Below are 21,152 nucleotides of genomic sequence, written 5' to 3'. Positions count from 1 at the left end.
TATTGTATATGCTGTCAGATAGGACTTGGGGAAGGAGCAAGGAAATGACTTCAATGTTCAGAAAAGACATCAATAAAATGAATTTTTAACAACTATGCCTCAAATTCAGCCACCGAGCCCACGTCTGCCTCAGTTCTTCCCCCAGGTACCAGCTTCCTGCTTCTTCCTCTCCCCTTCTCTTCTGTATGTTTTTTTTTCTCCCCTAAGTGTTCTTCATTCTCGTCTCTCTTCTTCTTCATCTCCTTCACTCCTACTGGGATTCTCCCTCTTTCTTTCCTTTCTCCATCCTCATCTCTTCTTCAGTGATATAGGTGTAAATGAAATAGTGAGCTGAAAGCACTTCTCAGTCTTATAGCACTATATAAATGACAGCAATTTTAGTATTGTTATTACCTTCCTTTTCTCCCTGTTTCCTCTTCTTGCCCACCTTCCTTCTCTTCCTCAGCTCCTTTAATTGGTCACTATCTATAGACAAGATGCAGGGGAAGGATCGCAAGTTTGAGAGTCAAAAGACTTGGGTTTTCATCCTAGTTCTGTTACTAAAAGTAGCATATCAGGGGCATCTAGGTGGTGAGTCAGGTCTGGAGATCTGGAGTCTTGGAGTTCTGGAGATCAAATCTGACCTCGGATATTTCCTAGCTGTGTGACCCTGAGGAAATCACTTAACCCCCATTTTTTAGCCCTTAACTGCTCTTTTGCCTTGGAAATGATACTTAGTATTGATTCTAAGATGGTGGGTAAGGGCTTTTTAAAAATAAAATAAAAGTAGTATAACTGATATGACCTGGGGTAAGTCACTTACTAGGCTTCCAATATCCTCATCTGTAAAATGAGACGGTGGAATCAGAAGACATTTGAAGTCCCTTCTAGCTCTAGGCAGATGGCCCCATATTTTAGAAGGTGTTAAAAAAAGGTTGAGAAAGGCAATTTAGCACAAAGCTGGAGTTGTAGGCTAGAAGACCTGAGGTCAGATTCTTTGTTGTTGTTTAGTTCTTTTCAACAGTGTCTAACTCTTCATGACCCCATCTGGGATTTTCTTGGGAAAGATACTAGAGTGGTTTGCCATTTCCTTCCTCAGTTTGTTTTAATCTGAGGAAACTGAGGCAAACAAAATTAAATGACTTGCCTAAAGATGAACCTCTCTGTCAGTTCCAGGGCTCTATCCACTGTACCTCCCAGCTACCTTGTTCAAGTCCTAGCTCAGAGAAATACTAGCTGTATCATCCTGGACAAGTCATTTAACCTTTGTTCACCTTAGTTTCCTCACCTGTAAAATGGGGATAATAATAGCACCTACCTCCCAGGATTGTTGTGAGAATTGTGATATTGGAAATTTGGGAGTCCTTGAACTAATTTTGAGGTCCCTGATCTAAACTTCCTGTGGACATTTAGGACTCTTTCAAACTACATTTCCCATGATTCCTGGCTTACGTAAATGACATAGGCAATTACCTAATAACGTAAATAGAAGGTTAAATAGTGAGTGCCTGGGATGGTGCTCTCTCTTTTGTGATTGTGGAGCAGGAGCAAGGATGGGAGGAACAGGTAATGGCAGGTCCCTTTAAAATAACTCAACAGGCACGTGGCTCCATTTTTCTAAATGAAGACCCTCCATCCCCTGATTCAGGGCATTTTTGCTGACTATTGAATGCTCCTTTTTTTTTTCCTTTTTAAAAACCTTTACCTTCTCTCTTAGAATTGATACTAAGTATTGGTTTCAAGGCAGAGGAGTGGTAAGGGCTAGGCAATTGGAGTTAAATGGCTTGTCCAGAGTCACACAGATTGGCCAGATTTGAACGCAGGACCTCCCATCTCTGAGGAGATGGTTCTCAATCCACCAAGCCACCTAACTGCTCCATTAAGCAAGTCTCTGAATCTCTTCAACCTTAATTTCCTCATCTGTAAAATGAGTTGGACTAGATGACCTCTGAGGTCCCTTCAAACAATAAATCTATGATCCTCAGAGCCTATGAATTCCTATATTTGGGCCTCAGTTTCCTCTTCTGTAAAATAAGAATATTGAAGTAAAGGATTTCTGAAGTCCCTTCCACTCTCAACAGCCTCTGCTTCTAAATTCAAAGGATCCTAAGAATTAACTGAGAAACTTCCTTTCCCCACATCTCACTTTCCCACGTGAAACCTCCTGTGGTGGGCCTTGAATAACAAAGCTGGGACTGTTTGGATACTTCCATTGGACTCCTAGGGTGCAACCTCACTCTTGGAGACCCACGTTTTATTATTTTCAATGTGGAATGTGAAGAAGATGCCAGGAACAGAGTAGAAGCTGGGGAGGAAACGTCCTAGTGTAAAATGTTGCCTTGTGGATGTCAACAACGAAAAGCCTTCCTCGTACCTCAGGAAGTAGCAAAGGCGAGAGCAGAATAAGAGTAACTAAAAAGTGTAACTAGAGTTGGGAAACTGTACACACTCACGGGCTGAATGTGCCAGGAGCTTTGGAGCAACTTTGTAAACTTCCCTCTTTGGGGAGGGGAGGGCTATGGAAACAGAAACTTTTTTGCTGGAGATTTTGTGTACATTTTCTTTCTTGTAAGGAAGTGGGTTCAAATCCTGTCTCAGATATTTTCTGTGTGACCCTAGGCAAATATCTCTGGGCCTCAGTTTCCTCATCTGTAAAATACAGAAATTGAAGACAACCACCTCTACAATTTCTTCCACTCTCAATTTAAGATCTTATGACCCCGCCCTTTCCACCTGTATAGTCTGGGAGCTTTCTCCTAAGTGGCAATAACAGAAGAGAGAAGAGATAGTAGAAAAATGGCAACTTTGTAATGTTAAGCTTCATTTATTCCTTAAGAAAGGAAACTGTGACTGTTCCTTGGGTCCAGGGCTACAGTTTTACAGATCTGGACACGTCATCATGTTATCTGATCCTTAGGGCAACCTTAGAGGCAAAATGGTACATTGGATCTGAAGTCACAGGTCCTAGGTTCAGATCCTGCCTCTTGACATTTACTATCGATGTGACCTTAAGTGAGTTCCTTAGCTCTTTGGACCTCCTAGATGTAGAGATGGATGAGACTGCAGAAGCCCTCTAGTCTTACCTAATAATTTCCCATGTGAGGAAATTGAGGTCTACAGGACTATTTTCTCAAAGGCTCAGGGATAGTTGGCGATGGAAGAGAAGTTGAATCCCAGTCTTTGAGTCCCCTGCTGCAAGAACAAGGGAAGCTAATATGTTCCACAGGGGAAGAGTCTCACATTTTGCTCATATCCCTCCCAGGGCCTTGCCCAAAGCAAGTTTTTAAAACAAGTTTGTTAAATCACTGAATGATTTTCCTCATCTGTAAAATGGGAGCAGGGTTTGGAAAGGGTTAGCCTAGAAAGGCTCTGAGGTCCTTTTCAGCTCAAGATAAAAGGGATCCTCTGAAGTCATCAGTACAGATTCATTTCCCCAGTCACTGTCCATTGTGCACTTGAGTTAGAACCCCTCCTGGCAGAAAGTAAAGCCTCTTCCTCCTCCAACTTTAAATAAAGAACAATCACTTAGCCACAGTCATTCAGCTAAGAAGGACAGAACCAAGACTGGAATTCACTCCTCCCGATTCCTAGCTCCAACACCTTCCCATTCCACTAACTAGCTCCATTCAGTTATTAAAGCAACAGGGGAAATTTAGATTTTAGATCATTTCAACCAGATTTAAAATAGGTAAGTGTTGCTCATTCTGAAACAAATCCAAAGCCCCTGAGGCCAGTCTGTTGTTGCTTTCTTTTAAACCCTTACTTTCTGTCTTAGAACCCATATTAAGTATCAGTTCCAAGGCAGAAGAAAGGTAAGGGCTAGGCAGTTGGGGTTAAGTGACTTGCCCAGGGTCACACAGCTAGGACATGTCTTTTCCCATTTTTTTAAATCCCTTTGGGACACAGATCTAGTAGTGAATCAAAAAGCATGCATTCTTTTAGAGCCCATTGGGCATAATTTATTAAGTGTCAAAGGCCAGGTTTGAACCCAGGATCTTCCATCTCCAGGCCTGGCTCTTTATCCACTAAGCCAGCTAGCTGCCCCACCAATCTTTTTTTTTTTTTTTTTTTAAACCCCTGTACTTCGGTGTATTGTCTCATAGGTGGAAGATTGGTAAGGGTGGGCAATGGGGGTCAAGTGACTTGCCCAGGGTCACACAGCTGGGAAGTGGCTGAGGCCGGGTTTGAACCTAGGACCTCCTGTCTCTAGGCCTGACTCTCACTCCACTGAGCTACCCAGCTGCCCCACCCCACCAATCTTTTTTTAGAGACTCAGTCTACTTCCACGTACCCAAAGGGCATGGTAAAGGGGACAGACAGCAGAAGTGAGTGGATTGGCAGATGTTTCCATGCCAACGAGAACAGACCATCAGACCCACCTCTTGGCCGTCTCCACGGACTTCTGCTCAGCCAGCTCCTTCTCCAGCTCTCGCTCTTTGGCCTCCTTCTGCCCAATGGGGCAGTCCTCGGGCACAGTAAACAGCGATAAGGCATCTTTGCTGTCCTCTTCTCGAAGCACTTTGGCAAACACCTTTTCAGCCAGCAGTCGCACTTGCTCATCCACCTCCGAAATGTTCAGCTTGGGGAACTGTCGAGGCATCTCAGCTAGCAAAAAGGAGAACAAGGAATTGATCTCATTAGATGGGGAGCAGCCCAGGTGATGGGGGCAGGGGGATCCAAGCAAGATCTCCAGTCCCTCCAATCTCATGCAAGTCTGGCAGGTGGAAGCTCCCTCCCCAAACACAACTAGCACCCAATGCCCCGAAAGCGACCCTAGCAATAGATTGCTGCGACACACATGCCCTGGTTACTCTTCTCTCTTGGGGATATCTGGAGCTGATTCCCCTGCATCTGATCTGATCCTAACAGGACACACATAGACTTGGAGAGTGTGAGTGGATGGAGGGAAGCTAGAGACATCTGCCTGACAAATTCATTTTTCCTAGCAAAAGGAAAGCAGCGAGGTTTCCTGGAATGGGTTAGGGCTGGCCAACCACCTTCTCCCTTTGGTGGGGCAGTCATTTCTACATCCTAAATGCCTACGTGTCTCCCAAATCTATGTCTCTAGCCCTAGACGCCTCCCCATCTGCCTTAGGTTTTAGACACACACACACATGAGGCTGAATACAGGACATCTCCACCTGAATTTTGCTTTGTTTCCACATGAGCTCTATGCCTAGATACAAACGAAAATCCCAAATAGGCCCTGCCGTTAAGGATTATACATTCTATTGGGAAGATCAGTGTGTAAACATAATACACAAGAAGTTTATACTGGTAGCTAGATAGTGCCAAGTCTAGAGACAGAAGGGCTTGGGTTCCAATCTAACTCCAGACCACTTCCTAGCTGTGTGACCCTAGACAAGTCACTTAATCCTAATTGCCTAGCCCATGCTGCTGTTCTGTCTTAGAACTGAAACAAAGATGTAAGGGTTTTAAAGAAATAAAAGAAAAAAAAGTTGTTTTTTGTGTGTATTTAGGCTGGGCTAGGAACTGAAGCTTTGATTTTACTGGCATAGGGAACTTCCAGGCATGAAAACTCCCTGCATGGGTGCAGAAGGGCATCTTCTTTGCAACCTATATTCTTAGAGAGTTGTCTTAAGCCCTCAGAAGTGAGATTTGAACCCAGGCTATCCCAGCTCTGTTGATCCACTCTTTTCCTTGTAGTAATTCAGAAAAATGTCTGAATCTGGCCTCAGCCTTCCTTATCACAGGCTTTTTGCATGATACTCAGATCCTTCCTAGCTGTATGACTTTGGATTCCCATTTGCCTAGCCCTTGCCCTTCTTAGAGTTGCCATTAAGACAGAAAGTAAGTGTTTAAAAATAACAACAGGCTTCCGGGTTAAGATGGTGGCAGAGTAAAAAGCAGCTGCTTAACCTCTCCTAACCCACACATACAGGACTCCTCAAGAGGACATAAAAACAAATCCAGACAAACAAAGAGACCTCACAACAGGGCACAACGTTGAAGGTACATGGGACCAGGGCATTTTGATTCTATAAGGGGGTGAAATAGCTCTCACTAAAATGCGAGCTGAGCAAACCCCTTCCCCACACACACACACACCACCTACAGGGCTAAAGCCAGCCCACAAAAGTCAGAGTAAGTTTGGGGCATTCATTAAGTCCTTGGAAGCTACCTGGGATCACCAGGGCTTGCTCCTGAGAGCAGCAAGACTTAAGACCCCAAGAGGCTAAAGAACACATGGACTTTGAACACAGACCTTGAGTGCAGGCATAGACGTAGGTGCGGACTGAGGCACAGACTCAGGAGCAGACATGGACCCTGAGCGCAGGTGCAGACCTTGGGTGGGGACTCAGTGCAGAGGGGTGCATGATTGTGGAAGCAGCACCCTGAGACTGTTAAAGGAGCTTCAGGCAGAGGAACAAGCAAGGGGACCATCAGGAGGCTTGACCTTGAGAACAACTAGACCTGAGACCTCAGGAGCCTAAAGTGCGCAGACAGACCCTGAGTGTGAGGACAAACCTGAGAGGGCACAGGGCTAACAATGGCAAGCCAGAGACAAGAACCGCAAAAGAGAAAGATCAAGAAGAAACCTTTAACACTCAACAACTTTTACACAGAAAAAATCCAGACAACAGAGCAAACAGCAGAGGAGAAGAACCAAGTAATCATATCCAAACCTTCCCAAAAAAATGAAAACTGGTCACAACCTCTTAAAGAGTTCAAATCTGAGATCAAGAGAAATATGGAAGAGATTTGGCGAGAGAAGTGGGAAATAGCTCAAAAGGAAATTAACAGGTTAAAAGACAGAAACTCCCAATTGGAAACCAAAATTAAACAGCTGGAAAACAGGATGGACCAAACTGAAAAGGAAAATCATAAGATTATAACAGAAAACCAGTCTCTAAAGACCAGAATTGGGCAAGTAGAAGCCAATGATCTCTCAAGACAGCAAGAACAAATAAAGCAAAGTCAAAAGACTGATAAAATAGAAGGAAACATGAAATACCTCATGGAGAAATTGACAGATCAAGAAAACAAGTCTAGCAGAGATAATATGAGAATCATTGGTCTTCCTGAAAAAGCAGAAATTAATAGAAATTTGTACTCCATACTAAAAGAAATTATTCAGCAAAACTGCCCTGAAGTTCTACAACAAGAGGGCAATATAGACATTGAAAGGATCCATAGATCACCCTCTACACTAAACCCTGAAAAGATGATCCCCAGAAATATATTAGAATGTATATTCCCAGAATAGTCAAATTCAAGAGCTCCCAAGTAAAAGAAAAAAAATTTTACAAGAAGCCAGAAAGAGACAATTCAGATATCAAGGAGCACCAATCAGGATCACATGGGATCAGGCAGCCTCCACACTAAAAGACCACAAGGTTTGGAATATGATATTCAGAAAGGCAAGAAAACTGGGTCTACAACCAAGGATCACCTACCCATCAAAACTGACTATATACTTCCAGGGGAAAGTATGGGCATTCAACAAGATAGAAGATTTCCAAGTATTTGCACAGAAAAGACCAGGACTAAATGGAAAGTTTGATATCCAAGCACAAAAATCAAGAGAAACATGAAAAGTTAATAAGAAACAGAGGGGAAAGAAAGAAAACTCTTATTCTTAAATTTGCCTCTTTAAGGGCTTCAATAAGATCTAATTATTTGTATTCCTATATGGAGAAATGTTATGTGTAATTCTCTGTAGTGAACAGTATTCACTATTATAATAATTAGAAGAATTATTGATAGGGAGAGGTTGAAGTACTAAATGGTCTAAGATGATATGGGGTGGGTGGAAAAGAGGGGGTTGAACAGTAGATGGTACCAAGAGAAACTTGAATGAATAAGAAAAATGGAATATTCTATTACACACAAAGAGGGCATGGGAAGGGGAAGGGATGAATACTATTATAAGAAGGAGAGGAAGACAGCATTAAGACATAATATTTAAACCTTACTCTCAGTGGAATTAACCTTGAGAGGGAAGAGTATCTTTATCCACTGGGATATAGAACTCTGTCTAACCCTACTGAGAAAGTCAGAAGGGACAAACCAAGGGGAGCAGGGGAGTGGGGAGGTCATAAAAGGGAGGGGAGAAGAAGGGGGAGGGAATTCATTAGGCCTTAAAAATAAATAGAGGGGAATAATAAGGGAGGGGGTAGAAAGGGTAGTAAATCAAGGGAGGGGACAAGGGTTACTGGTTTAAAAGGAAATAGTCTAAGAAGAAGGAGTAGAACTAGGAGAGGATACCAAAATGGTGGGGAATACACAACTGATAATTATAACTCTGAATGTGAATGGGATGAACTTGCCCATAAAATGGAAGCAAATAGCAGAGTTGATTATAAACCAAAATCCTACCATATGTTGTGTATAAGAAACACATATGAGGTGGGTGGACATACACAGGTTTAAGGTAAAGTGCTTGAGCAAAATCTTTTGGGCTTCAAATGAAAAAAAGAAGGCAGGAGTGGTGATCATGATTTCTGACAAAGCCAAAGTAAAAATAGATATGATTAAAAAAGACAGGGAAGGTCATTACATCCTGATAAAAGGCAGTATAGACAATGAGGAAATAACATTGCTCAATATGTATGCACCAAATGGCATAGCATCCAGATTCCTAAAGGAGAAACTGGCAGAGCTCAAGAAGGAAATAGATAGTAAAACCATAATAGTGGGAGATCTAAATATTCCTCTTTCAGAACTAGATAAATAAAACCAAAAAATAAATAAGAAGGAGATAAGAGAGGTGAATGAAATCCTGGAAAAATTAGATTTAATAGATATGTGGAGAAAAATAAATAGGGACAAAAAGGAATATACCTTCTTTTCAGCTGCACATGGTACATTCACAAAGATTAATCATGTAATAGGGCATAGAAACATTGCAAAAAATGCAAAAGAGCAGAAATAATAAATGTAACCTTCTCAGATCACAATGCAATAAAAATAATAATTAGTAAGGGCACTTGGACAGGCAAATCAAAAACTAATTGGAAATTAAATAATATGATTCTCCAAAACAAGTTAGTGAAAGAAGAAATCATAGAAACAATCAACAATTTCATTGAAGAGAATGACAATGATCAGACATCCTACCAAACTCTGTGGGATGCAGCTAAGGCAGTACTCAGGGGGAAATTTATATCTTTGAGTACATATATTTACAATTAGAGATCAATGAACTGGACATGCAAATTAAAAAACTAGAAAGGGAAGAAATTAAAAATCCCCAGCTAAAGACCAAATTAGAGATTATAAAAATTAAAGGAAAAAATCAATAAAATTGAAAGTAAAAAAACTATTAAATTAATAAATAATACTAGAAGCTGGTACTTTGAAAAAAAACAAACAAAATTGACAAAGTACTGATCAATCTAATTAGAAAAGGAAAGAAGAAAACCAAATCATCAGTATCAAAGATGAAAAGGGAGACCTCACCTCTAATGAAGAGGAAATCAAGGCAATCATTAAAAACTATTTTGCCCAATTATATGGCAATAAATATAGCAATCTAGGTGAGATGGATGAATATTTACAAAAATATAAATTGCCTAGATTAAGAGTAGAAGAAATAGAATACTTAAATAATCCCATATTAGAAAAAGAAATTGAACAAGCCATCAAAGAACTCCCTAAGAAAAAAACCCCAGGACCAGATGGATTCACAAGTGAATTCTATCAAACTTTCAAAGAACAAATAATTCCAAAACTATACAAACTATTTGACATAATAAGCAAAGAAGGAGTTCTACCAAACTCCTTTTATGATACAAATATGGTGCCGATCCCAAACCTAGGTAGATCAAAAACAGAGAAAGAAAACTACAGACCAATTTCCTTAATGAACATAGATGCAAAAATCTTAAACAGAATACTAGCAAAGGACTCCAGCAAGTGATCAAGAGGGTTATTCATTATGATCAGGTGGGGATTTATAACAGGAATGCAAAGATGATTCAACATCAGGAAAATCATTCACATAATTGACCATATCAACAAGAAAACCAACAAAAACCACATGATTATCTCAATAGATGCTGAAAAAGCCTTTGACAAAATACAGCACCCATTCCTATTGAAAACACTGGAAAATATAGGAATAGAAGGACCTTTCCTAAAAAATAATAAACAGTATATACCTAAAACCATCAACAAGCATCATATGCAATGAGGATAAATTAGAAGCCTTCCCAATAAGATCAGGAGTGAAACAAGGATGCCCATTATCACCTCTATTATTTAACATTGTACTAGAAACACTAGCAGTTGCAATTAGAGAAGAAAAAGAAATTGAAGGTATCAAAATAGGCAATGAGGACACTAAGCTATCACTCTTTCCAGATGATATGATGGTCTACTTAAAAATTCCTAGAGAATCAACTAAAAAGGTAGTGGAAATAATCAACAACTTTAGCAAAGTTGCAGGATACAAAATAAATGCACATAAATCATCAGTATTTGTATATATTTCCAACACATCACAGCAGCAAGAGGTAGAAAGAGAAACACCATTTAAAATCACCCTAGACAATATAAAATACTTAGGAATCTATCTACCAAAACAAACACAGCAATTATACGAATACAATTACAAAACACTTTCCAAACAATTAAAACTAGATCTAAACAATTGGAAAAACATTGTTTGCTCATGTGTAGGACGAGCTAACATAATAAAAATGACCATTCTACCCAAATTAATTTACCTATTTAGTGCCATACCTATCAAACTACCAAAAAACTTCTTTACTAGATTAGAAAAAAACTACAACAAAGTTCATTTGGAAGAACGAAAGAGCAAGGATATCAAGAGAAATAATGAAAAAAAATGTGAAGGAAGGTGGCCTAGCAGTACCAGATGTTAAGCTATACTATAAAGCAGTGGTCATCAAAATAATATGGTACTGGCTAAGAGATAGGAGGATCAGTGGAATAGACTTGGGGTAAGTGACAGTAGCAAGACAGTATGATAAACACAAAGAGCCCAACTTTTGGGACAAAAATCCACTATTTGACAAAAACTGCTGGGAAAATTGGAAAACAATATGGGAGAAATTAGGTTTAGATCAACATCTCATACCCTACACCAAGATAAATTCAGAATGGATGAAAGGCTTCAATATAAAGAAGGAAACTGTAAGTAAATTAAGTGAACACAGAATAGTATATTTGTCAGATCTCTGGGAAAGGAAAGATTTTAAAACCAGGGAAGAGTTAGAAAAAATTACAAAATGTAAAATAAATAATTTTGATTATTTTAAATTAAAAAGCTTTTGTACAAACAAAAACAATGCAACCAAAATCAGAAGAGAAATAACAAATTGAGGATAAATCTTTATAACAAAAAACTCTGACAGGGGTCTAATTACTCAAATATACAAGGAGTTAAATCAGTTGTATAAAAAATTAAGACATTCCCCAATTGATAAATGGGCAAGGGACATGAATAGGCAATTTTCAGATAAAGTAATCAAAAGTATCAATAAGAACATGAGAAAGTGTTCTAAAACTCTAATAATTAAGGAAATGCAAATCAAAACAACTCTGAGGTATCACCTCACACCTAGCAGATTAGGTAAAATGACAGCAGGGGAGAGTAATGAATGTTGGAGGGGATGTGGCAAATTTGGGATATTAATACATTGCTGGTGGAGTTGTGAACTGATCCACCCATTCTGGATGGTAATTTGGAACTATGCTCAAAGAGCTATAAAAGATTTCCTGCCCTTTGATCCAGCCATACCATTGTTGGGTTTGTACCCCCAAAGAGATCATAGATAAAAAGACTTATATAAAAATATTTATAGCTGCACTTTTTGTGGTGGCAAAAATATGGAAAATGAGGGAATGCCCTTCAATTGGGGAATGGCTGAACAAATTGTGGTATATGCTGGTGATGGAATATTATTGTGCTCAAAGGAATAATATACTGGAGGAATTCCATGTGAACTGGAAAGACCTCCAGGAACTGATGCAGAGTGAAAGGAGCAGAGCCAGAAGAACATTGTACACAGAGACTGATACACTGTGATAAAATCGATTGTAATGGACTTCTCTACTAGCAGCAATGCAATGACCCAGGACAATTCTGAGGGACTTATGGTAAAGAAAGCTAACCACATTCAGAGGAAGAACTACAGGAGTGTAAACGCAGAAGAAAAGCAACTGCTTGAACACATGGGTTGATGGGGACATGACTGAGGATGTAGACTTGAAACTACCACACTAATGCAACTATCAACAATTTGGAAATAGGTCTTGATCAATGACACATGTTAAAACCAGTGGAAATGGGCATTCGCTATGGGGGTGGGGATGGGAGGAGGTCGGGGGGTGAAAGGGAAACTAAGAACATGAATCATGTAACCATGATAACTTTTCTAAAAAATAAAAATTATTAAAAGGAAAAAAATAAAAATAAAATTTAAAAAATGACCAAAAAACGACAGAAAAAAAACCAACAAAAATAAACCCTTCATATAGGCCAATGCTTTCATCCGACCAATGAGGAAAGAACAACTCAGAGCAAACACGTCCTGCTAAATGGATTTTGGTTTCCCTAAACTCAAAGATTTGAAGACGCTGTGATCTGGTGACATCTGCCAGAGGCGAACCTATTCCCCAGTTACAAAGCCCAGGTAATTTTCCACTGTCATCACAATATACCGGCTGAGACAGCATTAAATTAATAGAAAGGAAGGAAGGAGAGATTTCAACATGGAGCTGATCATCAGGAAACCTGGATTTGAGTCTACGCCCCATCATTAACTTGCTGTGTGGCAGTAGCTTTGCTTCCCTGGAGCCTCAGTTCCCCACACTGTTGAATGAGATGCTGGTTTCCTCTGGCTCTGGCATTCTGGGTTGCCCTAAAATCCCAGAGTGCCAGAAGTGATTTGATGATGGATCAACGAACGGGTCTCAAAATACAGACCCTAAAAATGACTTGTGATTGCCACAACCATTAGACCCTGCAGAGAACAACTGTTTGCCATCTTCCCTTTACAGAAATGTGACCCAAAGGCCCTTAATTGATTTGCTTCAGATCCCAGAAGAACCAAAAGAAGCCTAAACCTGTAGTAATTACTGCCCAAGAAAGTCTTCTCTATTGGTCTAGTCAGTACAGAAACAAGAAAGAAAAAAGCAAAAATTGCCTCAATTCATATTCCACATCCCTTGGTCTTTATCTGTCTCACAGAAGAAGCCCCTCCTCCTCCTTTCCCAGGTACTCCAGGGGCTGATTAAGGCACGGCTAGGCCCATAGGGAGGAAGCCCATGAGCAAAGGGAATCTTGTTCCCAGATGGGCCACAGGAGCAAGAATGGGATGGAGAGGAAAGAGAAGGTTCTCTGGGAACCGGCAAAGAAGAGTTAGCTACATGTCTCAGGGACATCTGGAAGCCCTAGAATTATTCGGTGGTTCTGAAGAGGAACCAAGAGGCTGAGAAATAACATCATAAAGTAGAGACAAAGGTAGAAAGGATGATAACGTGGCACACAGGAAAGGACTCCAGATGTACCCAGTTGGAGTGGGTCCAGAGGAAGGAACAGGATGCTGAGGATGGGACCTTATGCCCCAGAAGTATTGAATGAAGGGAGGAGAGAGCTTTAGCCTGGAGAATAAAGAAGCTGGTGAAAATATGATGAGTTCAAATCCAGTCTCAAATCAGACACCTACTAGTTATGTGACCTTGGACAAGTCCCTTAACCTCTGTCTGCCTTGTGGTTTCCCCATCTGTAAAATGAGGATAATAATAACACCTACTTCCCAGGATTGTTGTGACACTGAAATGAGATATCTGTAAATTATTTAGCACAGTGCCTAGCACATAGTAGGTGTTATATAAATACTAACTACTTTTACTATCTGAAGGGCTGTCAAGTGGAAAGGAGATTAGACTTAATCTTGCCTTAAGGAAGTTAAACTAGGACCAGTGGGCAGAAGTCAAAAGCAAGCAGATTTTAGCTCCATATAAGAAAACAGCTAACAATTAGATGGGTAGATGGGGCAGCTAGGTAACATGGTAGATAGATCACCAGACCTAGAGATGAGAGTTCCTGATTCAAATTTGGCCTCAGACACTTCCTGGCCATATGACCCTGGACAAGTCACTTAACTCTCATGGCCTAGCCCTTCCTGCTCTCCTGCCTTGGAACTAATACATAGTACTGATTCTAAGATAGAAGATAAGTATGTAAAAAAAAAAAAAGTAGAACAAGGATAAACTATAGAGAACTGCCCAGATGAGGAAAACCCTTCTACCAATGCAAGTGGGAACCTTCTCTGCAATTTCTAGTCTTAGAGAGATGTCTAGAGCACTGAGTGATTAAGTGACTTGTCCAGGGTCACACAGCCACATATGTGTCAGTAGTGGGGCTTGATCATTTCATGACATAGTAACTTCTCAATCACTAAATATATTCAAGGGAAGATCAGATGATTACTTGTCTGGGATACTGCAAAGGGGTCCTTGCTCAGGTCAGAATAACTTCTAATGCACCCTTCCAATTCTAACTGAATCATACAGGGGTGTGTTGAAACCAGCTCAAATTCATGAAGAGTTAGACATGAGTGAAACAGCTGAACAACAAATATGACAGGATCGGGGAAGGCTTCATGTAGAAAATTATTCTTGAGCTGGAGTCTTAAAAGGAGACCTCCAGGAATTGATGCAGAGTGAAAGGAGCAGAGCCAGGAGAACCTTATACACAGAGACTGATACACTGTGGTAAAATCAAATGTAATAGACTTCTCTACTAGCAGCAATGCAGTGATCCAGGACAATTCTGAGGGTCTTATGAGAAAGAAGCTATCCACTTCCAGAGAAAGAACTGTGGGAGTAGAAACACAGAAGAAAAACAACTGCTTGAACACATAGGTTGATGCAGATATAAGTTGGGATATAGACTCTAAACGATCACCCCAGTGCAACTATATTAATAATATGGAAATGAGTCTTGATCAATGACACACTTCAGTTACTGGGGGGTGGGGGGCAGGGTGTAGGGAAGAGAAAGAACATGAATCATGTAACCATGGGAAAATTTTCTATTAAATTTCTATTAAAAATTAAAATAAATTAAATTTTAATTTTAAAATTAAAAAAAAGGAAATGATGGCGGTAAGTAGGTGGTCCAATGGACAGAGAGTCAGGTCTAGAGGCAAGAGGGTTCAAATCTGGTCTCAGATACTTCTTATCTATGTGACCCTGGGCAAGTTACTTAACCCCAAATGCCTCTGCCTTGGAACCAATACTTTATATCAATTCTAAGACAGAAGGTAGGGTAAAAAAAAAAGGAAATGATGGATTTTAAGTGGTGGAAATTTTAGAGGTAACAGGGAGCCACTGGTATTTACTGAGCAGGGGAGTGACATGATCATATTTGCCTTTTAGGAAAATGATTTTAGTGAATGTGTGGATATTTAGAAAGAAAAGGGGAAAGACTTGAAACAAGGAGAATATTTAATTAGAAGGCTTTTGCAAAAGTCCGGGCAAAAAGGGGTTGAAGACCTGAATTAGGATGGTAGCTTTTCTGAGCAGAGAAAAAAAGACAAATGCAAGAGATGTTGTGAGCAGAGAAATGAGAAGACTGGAAAGCTGCATGAGAAGGACTGTGAAAGGTTGAGGGTGACACCAAAGAGACAGTAATGCCCTCAACAGAAAAAGGGAAGTTCTAGATAAGAGAGATTTGGGAAGAAAGATAATAAGTTCAGTTTTGACATGGTGGGTTTGAGACATCTAGAGGAGATCCTGCTTGAAATGTCTAGTAGCAAGTGATATGTGTCTTCTTTCACAACATGACAAATGTGGAAATATATATTGCATGATAGCACATGTATATCATCTTAGGGAGGGAAGAGGAGAGGGAGGGAGAGAACGGGGATCACGAAATGTCAGAAGACAATTATTAAAAATTGTATAGGAGAAGATAGGTGGCTCAGTGGATAGAGAGCCAGGTTTAGAGACAAGAGATCCTAGGTTAAGATCTGGCTTCAGACACTTCCTAGCTGTGTGACCCTGGGCAAGTCACTTAACCCCCATTGCCTAGCCCTTACTGCTCTTCTGCCTTGGAACCAATACACAGTATTGATTCAAGGATAGAAGGTAAGGGTTTTTAAATTTTGTACTGATATGTTAAAAAAATAAAGAAATAAAGAAATGTCTATTGGGCAGTTGGTGAAGAGGGAATGGGGAGAGGCTAAGGCAGAATTTATAATTAAGATCATGGATCTGATGAGCTCCCAAAGAGAGAAAGTATAGAAAGAGGGCCCAAGACAGAGTCTTATTTGTTTTTAACCCCTTAGCTTCCATCTTAGAATCAATACAAAGTATCAGTTCCAAGGCAGAAGAGTAGTAAGGGCAAGACAAAAGGGGTTAAGTGACTTGCCCAGGGTCACATAGCTGGGAAGTGTCTGAGGCCAGATTTGAACCCCAGGACCTCCCATCTCCAGTCCTGGCTCCCTATTTAGTCACCCCCCCCCCAAGGGATAGAGTCTTGACACATACTCACAGTAGCCATGGTGAGTGGACTTCATCTGGGTGATGGTCCAGCAAAGGAGACCCAGAAGTGGTCAGACAGGAAGGAGGAGAAGCAAGGAAGGACAACAGCATCCAAAAAGTTAAATCCCACAGAGAAGAAAGAGTATTCAGGAGGTGATCAAGAGTGTTAGGTGTTGCAAACAGCTAGAGAAGGAGGAAGATTGAGAAAAGGCCATCGGATGTGGCAAACAGATCTTTGGCAACTCTGGAGAGAGCAATTTCATCAAAGCAATATGGTCAGAAGCCAGATTGCAGAGCTGGAACGCGAATGAAGTGAGAGGAGAGAAAGTGCTGTCAATGAACATAGACAGCTTTTTCAGGGAGTTTGGCTGAAAAAAGAAAGATCTAGAGGAGCAGCTAGGTAGTTCAGTGGATAGAGCCCCAGGCCTGAAGATGGAAAACCTAGGTTCAAATCTGACTTCAAACACTTCTGAGTTGTGGTAAGTTGTTGTGTAAGTCGAGAAAGAGAGAGAGAGAGAGAGATCAGAAGGGGAGGGGGCCTAGGAAGGGTTTTTTTGTTTTTGTTCTTAAGAATGGGTGAGTATTGGACTTGTTTGTAAGCCCTGGAGATTTAAGTGAACTCTGGCACTGGGCCAAGCCCCACCACCCACCACCAGTTACAATTCTGGAACCATAATCAAATCAGTCCTGTTCAAGCCACTCTCCTAGGGCTTCACCAGCCCCCTTGGGATTTCACAAATCAAAATGTCCTTCTCTGGTGGGGAAGAGTGTCAGCTTAGTCCAATGCATGGCACTTTGCGATTTCATCTTTCTTTCAGGGAAGGTGCCAATAAAAAGACTGAAGACTAGAGAAGGAATAACTGGGGCAAATCTGCTGAGGAAGGAGGGAGGAGATGGGCTCCAAGGTACAGGTAGAGAGGATGGTCTGGGCAAGGAGAAGGCCACCTCTCTGAGGCCAGAGGGAAGGAAGAGAGAAAAGGGGATGATATCAAGGAGAGGGAGTTCCTGTTCAATGAACAGCCTCTATTTTCTCGGTAAAGGATGAGGCAATGTTTTCAGCTATGGGCAAGGGGGAGAACTAATGTGAGAAGCCTGAGGAGAAAAGAGAAGGTGTGCAACAGCCATGATGATTCTGACTTCTCTACAGCAAGCAACAAGGAGGATTTGGGGATGAGTAGCAGCCATATTTGTAGGAGAGCCAGCGATGCTAAAGGATCCTAAAAGGGCCACTTCTAAGCTCCACGTTGAGTAAGAGTTAGCCTTTGTCCTATCCTGGCAGGGGATACCCATCCTGCCCATTCACTGACAATCTTTCTACTGACATTATGCCAGTCTCAACACGTTTACTGAGCAACCCAGGAGTAAACCTCACATTTTAGATGCCAGAAAAGGGTTGGTTGGTTTGTTTGTTTGTTTGTTTTTAAGCTTTCAAGGAAAGGAAACAAAAGGAAATGGAAAAGGCACATCATCACTGTGATATTGGTAGAGCCTGCAGCAACCAGGCAGTACAGTGATTTAGAGCAGTAAGCCTGGAGTCAGGGAGACTTGAGTTCAAATCTAGTCTGAAATACTACCATTCTAGTTGTGTGATCCAGGATGAGTCACTTAACCACTGTCTGCTTCAGTTTCCTCAATTGTAAAATGAGGACAACAATAACCCACCTTACAGGGTTGTTGCTGTAAAAAGAATCAAATAAGATAATATTTGTGAAGTATTTGGCAGCACCTAGTGCCTGGCATATAGTAGGCATTACATAAATGTGCATTCCTCTCTCTTCCCTTGAGAGGCAATGGTAAGTCCAAGAGTCACCATGGGGTCCCCAAGGAGGCTTCTGAAGGGGGGGGCATGCCAGCTCAAGACATTTCCCAAATCAAATGATGTTGGCTGGCAAAAGCCCCCTTGGTCAACAGCTGGCCTTTTCCCAATCCTCCCAATCTGGTCTCATCTCCCCTTCATCTCCTTCCTGGAACAGAGCCTCAGCCTGAGCTAAATCAAGGGGTGTGATGTCAGTGGATCCAGGAGGGAAGTCCTCACTCTGTCTCCATCCACGCCAACTGGTGCTGCCCTATGAAGGAGGTGTCCTCAATCAATCAACAAGTATTCATTACAAAACCTATGTTTGGTGTTCTGCTAAGTGCTGGATGGTGGGATCATAGGCATAGAGGCCTCTAGTCTAACTTCCTTATTTTACAGAAACTAAGTCAATTTAGCAAGAGAGGTGAATTGACCGGCCCAGTGTCACATAGATAGCAAGTTACAGAAACAGGATTTGAACCCAAGTTCTCTGAATCCAGCAGCAACATGGTGATTCCCCTCTCCCACCAAAGAAGCATAAGCAGGAAGATGTAAGGGTACTTCTTGTAGTTTCTGGAACTATTTAACTAAAAATCCCAAGCACTACAGTCAAAATGCCACATAGTATGATGATCCATCCATCCGTCCATCCCTCAAGTGCCTGGGAATTACGGAGTCCTGCACGGAGGACAGCTATGGAAACCACTTTCCACTGGGGAAGCTGGGTGGCTCACTGGACAGAGAATCAGGTTTGGAGTCAAATCTGGCCTCAGATACTTCCTAGCTATGTGATCCTGGGTAAGTCACTTAACTCCCATTGCTTAGCCCTTACTACTCTTCTGTCTTAGAAATGATACTTAGGATCAATTTTAAAATGGAAGGTAAACATTTTTTAAAAAGAAAAAGAAACTACTTTCCATCATCAAGAGCTCTGGCTATTGCTATCCACTGCTCACGCTTCCCCTTCATTCACCCTATAGCTCCGAGCTCATCCTACAGATCCCAGAAAGAAATAGCCCATCCTTCCTATCACCATGTGGCATTTTTAGCTACATTATCGATGAGGAGGTAGCAAGCCAAATCCAGCTACCATGAGCTAAAAAAAGATCTTAGGCTTTAGTTTCCTCAAGTCAACTACAGAACCCAGAGCATCTTTTCCCCTGCTCCTGGCTCTGCTGTGAACCATGTACCTGAGTTCAGCCAAGCCACTCTGAGCCTCAGCTTCCTCATCTGAAAATGATGGGATCAGACCCAATAGCCTCTGAGGATCTTTCCAGCTCCATATTTATTAAGTGTAGATGCAATATGAATAAGTATAACCAATGAAGAATTAATATTACAACACAGGCCAACGGGAAACAGAGATAACTGTACTGAAAGGCTTTTTTTTTTTAAATCCTTACCTTCCATCTTAGAATCAATACTGTGTATTGGTTCCAAGGCATTAGAGTAGTAAGGGGTAGGGAAGGGGGTGTAAGTGACTTGCCCAGGGTCACACAGCCAGGAAGTGTCTGAGGCCAGATCTGAACCACCTCTAGGACTGACTCTCAATCCATTAAGCCACCTAACTGCCCCACTGTATTGTAATTCTGAATCAAAAGCTTTCTGTCTATAATAATAAGAATGGTGGCGCCTGTCGGTTATCCCTGCTCCTGGAGGAAGCTGTAGCTAATGGATCTCTTGAGTTTAGGAGTTCCGAGCTTCCATAGGGCTGCCTTTGATCAGAGGTCTGTGCCAAGCCTGGTACTAATAGAGGGAGCCCCTAGATGTGAAGGGCTACCAGGTTGTGTAAGAAGAATGAACCAGCCCAGGTCAGAAAAACGGAGCAGGGTAAAGCTTCCACGCCAATCAGGATTGGGGTCAAACCAATAAGTGACTGGATTTCTAGCAGAGATAGGAAGCTCGGGTCTCTGAAAACCCAAGTGGTCTACAATTATATGCCATTCTATTTATCTATCTATCTACCTATCTATCTATCTACTTATTTTAAACCCTTACCTCCCTCTTGGAATCAATACTGTGTATTGGCTCCTTGGTGGAAGAGTGGTAAGGGTGGGCAATGGGGGTCAAGTGACTTGCCCAGGGTCACACAGCTGGGAAGTGTGTGAGGCCAGATTTGAACCCAGGACCTCCCATCTCTGGGCCTGGCTCTCCATCCACTGAGCTACCCAGCTGCCCCCTACATGCCATTTTATATATGACATCTCCTCTGATCTTGGATGGAGAGCTAGGAAGGGCTTTAGAGACTATCCTCTCCAACCCTCTCATTTACAGATGAGACAAGTGAAGTCCAGCACAGGAAAGTGAAATCACACAGCTACTAAATCTTTGAGGCAGGATGTGAAACCAGGCTGTCCTGAGTCCACATCCAGGCTCTATCCATCATGACAAGCTTCCTTTCCAGTTGAGACCTGGAGAACTGAAGTGGCTTTTTGGAAGTCTTCCAAACTAAGAGTGAGGTTCACAATGGGAACCTCAGGCCCCTAACTAATAATAATAAGAGCTGGCATTTATAGAATGCTTACTGTGTGCCAGGCATTGTGCTAAGCCTTTACAAATATCACCTGCTCTTTTCAACAACCCTAGGAGGGAGGCACTATTATGATTGTATTTTTAAATTTTTTTCTTTTAAAATTTAATTTAATTTTCCCCCAATCCCATGTAAAAACAGTTTCCAACATTTTTTTTAAACCCTTACCTTCCATCTTAGAATCAATACTGGGTATTGGTTCCAAGACAGAAGAGTGGTAATGGCTAGGCAATGGGAGTTAAGTGACTTGCCCAAGGTCACACAGCTAGGAAGTGTCTGAAGCCAGATTTGAACCTAGGAGCTCCCGACTCTAGGCCTGGCTCTCAGTCCACTGAGCTACCCAGCTGCCCCCTAGTTTCCAATATT

General features: G+C 41.4%; 1 protein-coding gene across 1 annotated transcript in view; it reads right to left on the bottom strand.

The window, feature by feature from the left end:
• AMPD3 (adenosine monophosphate deaminase 3) overlaps positions 1-4,584 on the bottom strand; it is a 49,604-nt gene extending 45,020 nt beyond the window's left edge. Inside the window, exon 1 of the mRNA XM_044681823.1 lies at positions 4,359-4,584. Coding sequence (XP_044537758.1) covers positions 4,359-4,579 — 221 coding nt within the window. The 5' untranslated portion in view covers positions 4,580-4,584. The remainder of the gene's footprint in view (positions 1-4,358) is intronic.
• Positions 4,585-21,152: the final 16,568 nt, after the last annotated feature.

This window comes from Gracilinanus agilis, chromosome 6 (assembly GCF_016433145.1).
Source record: "Gracilinanus agilis isolate LMUSP501 chromosome 6, AgileGrace, whole genome shotgun sequence".
NCBI lineage: Eukaryota > Metazoa > Chordata > Mammalia > Didelphimorphia > Didelphidae > Gracilinanus > Gracilinanus agilis.
Note: the sequence above shows the minus strand (reverse complement) of the source record. Positions and strands in the feature narration are given on the sequence as shown.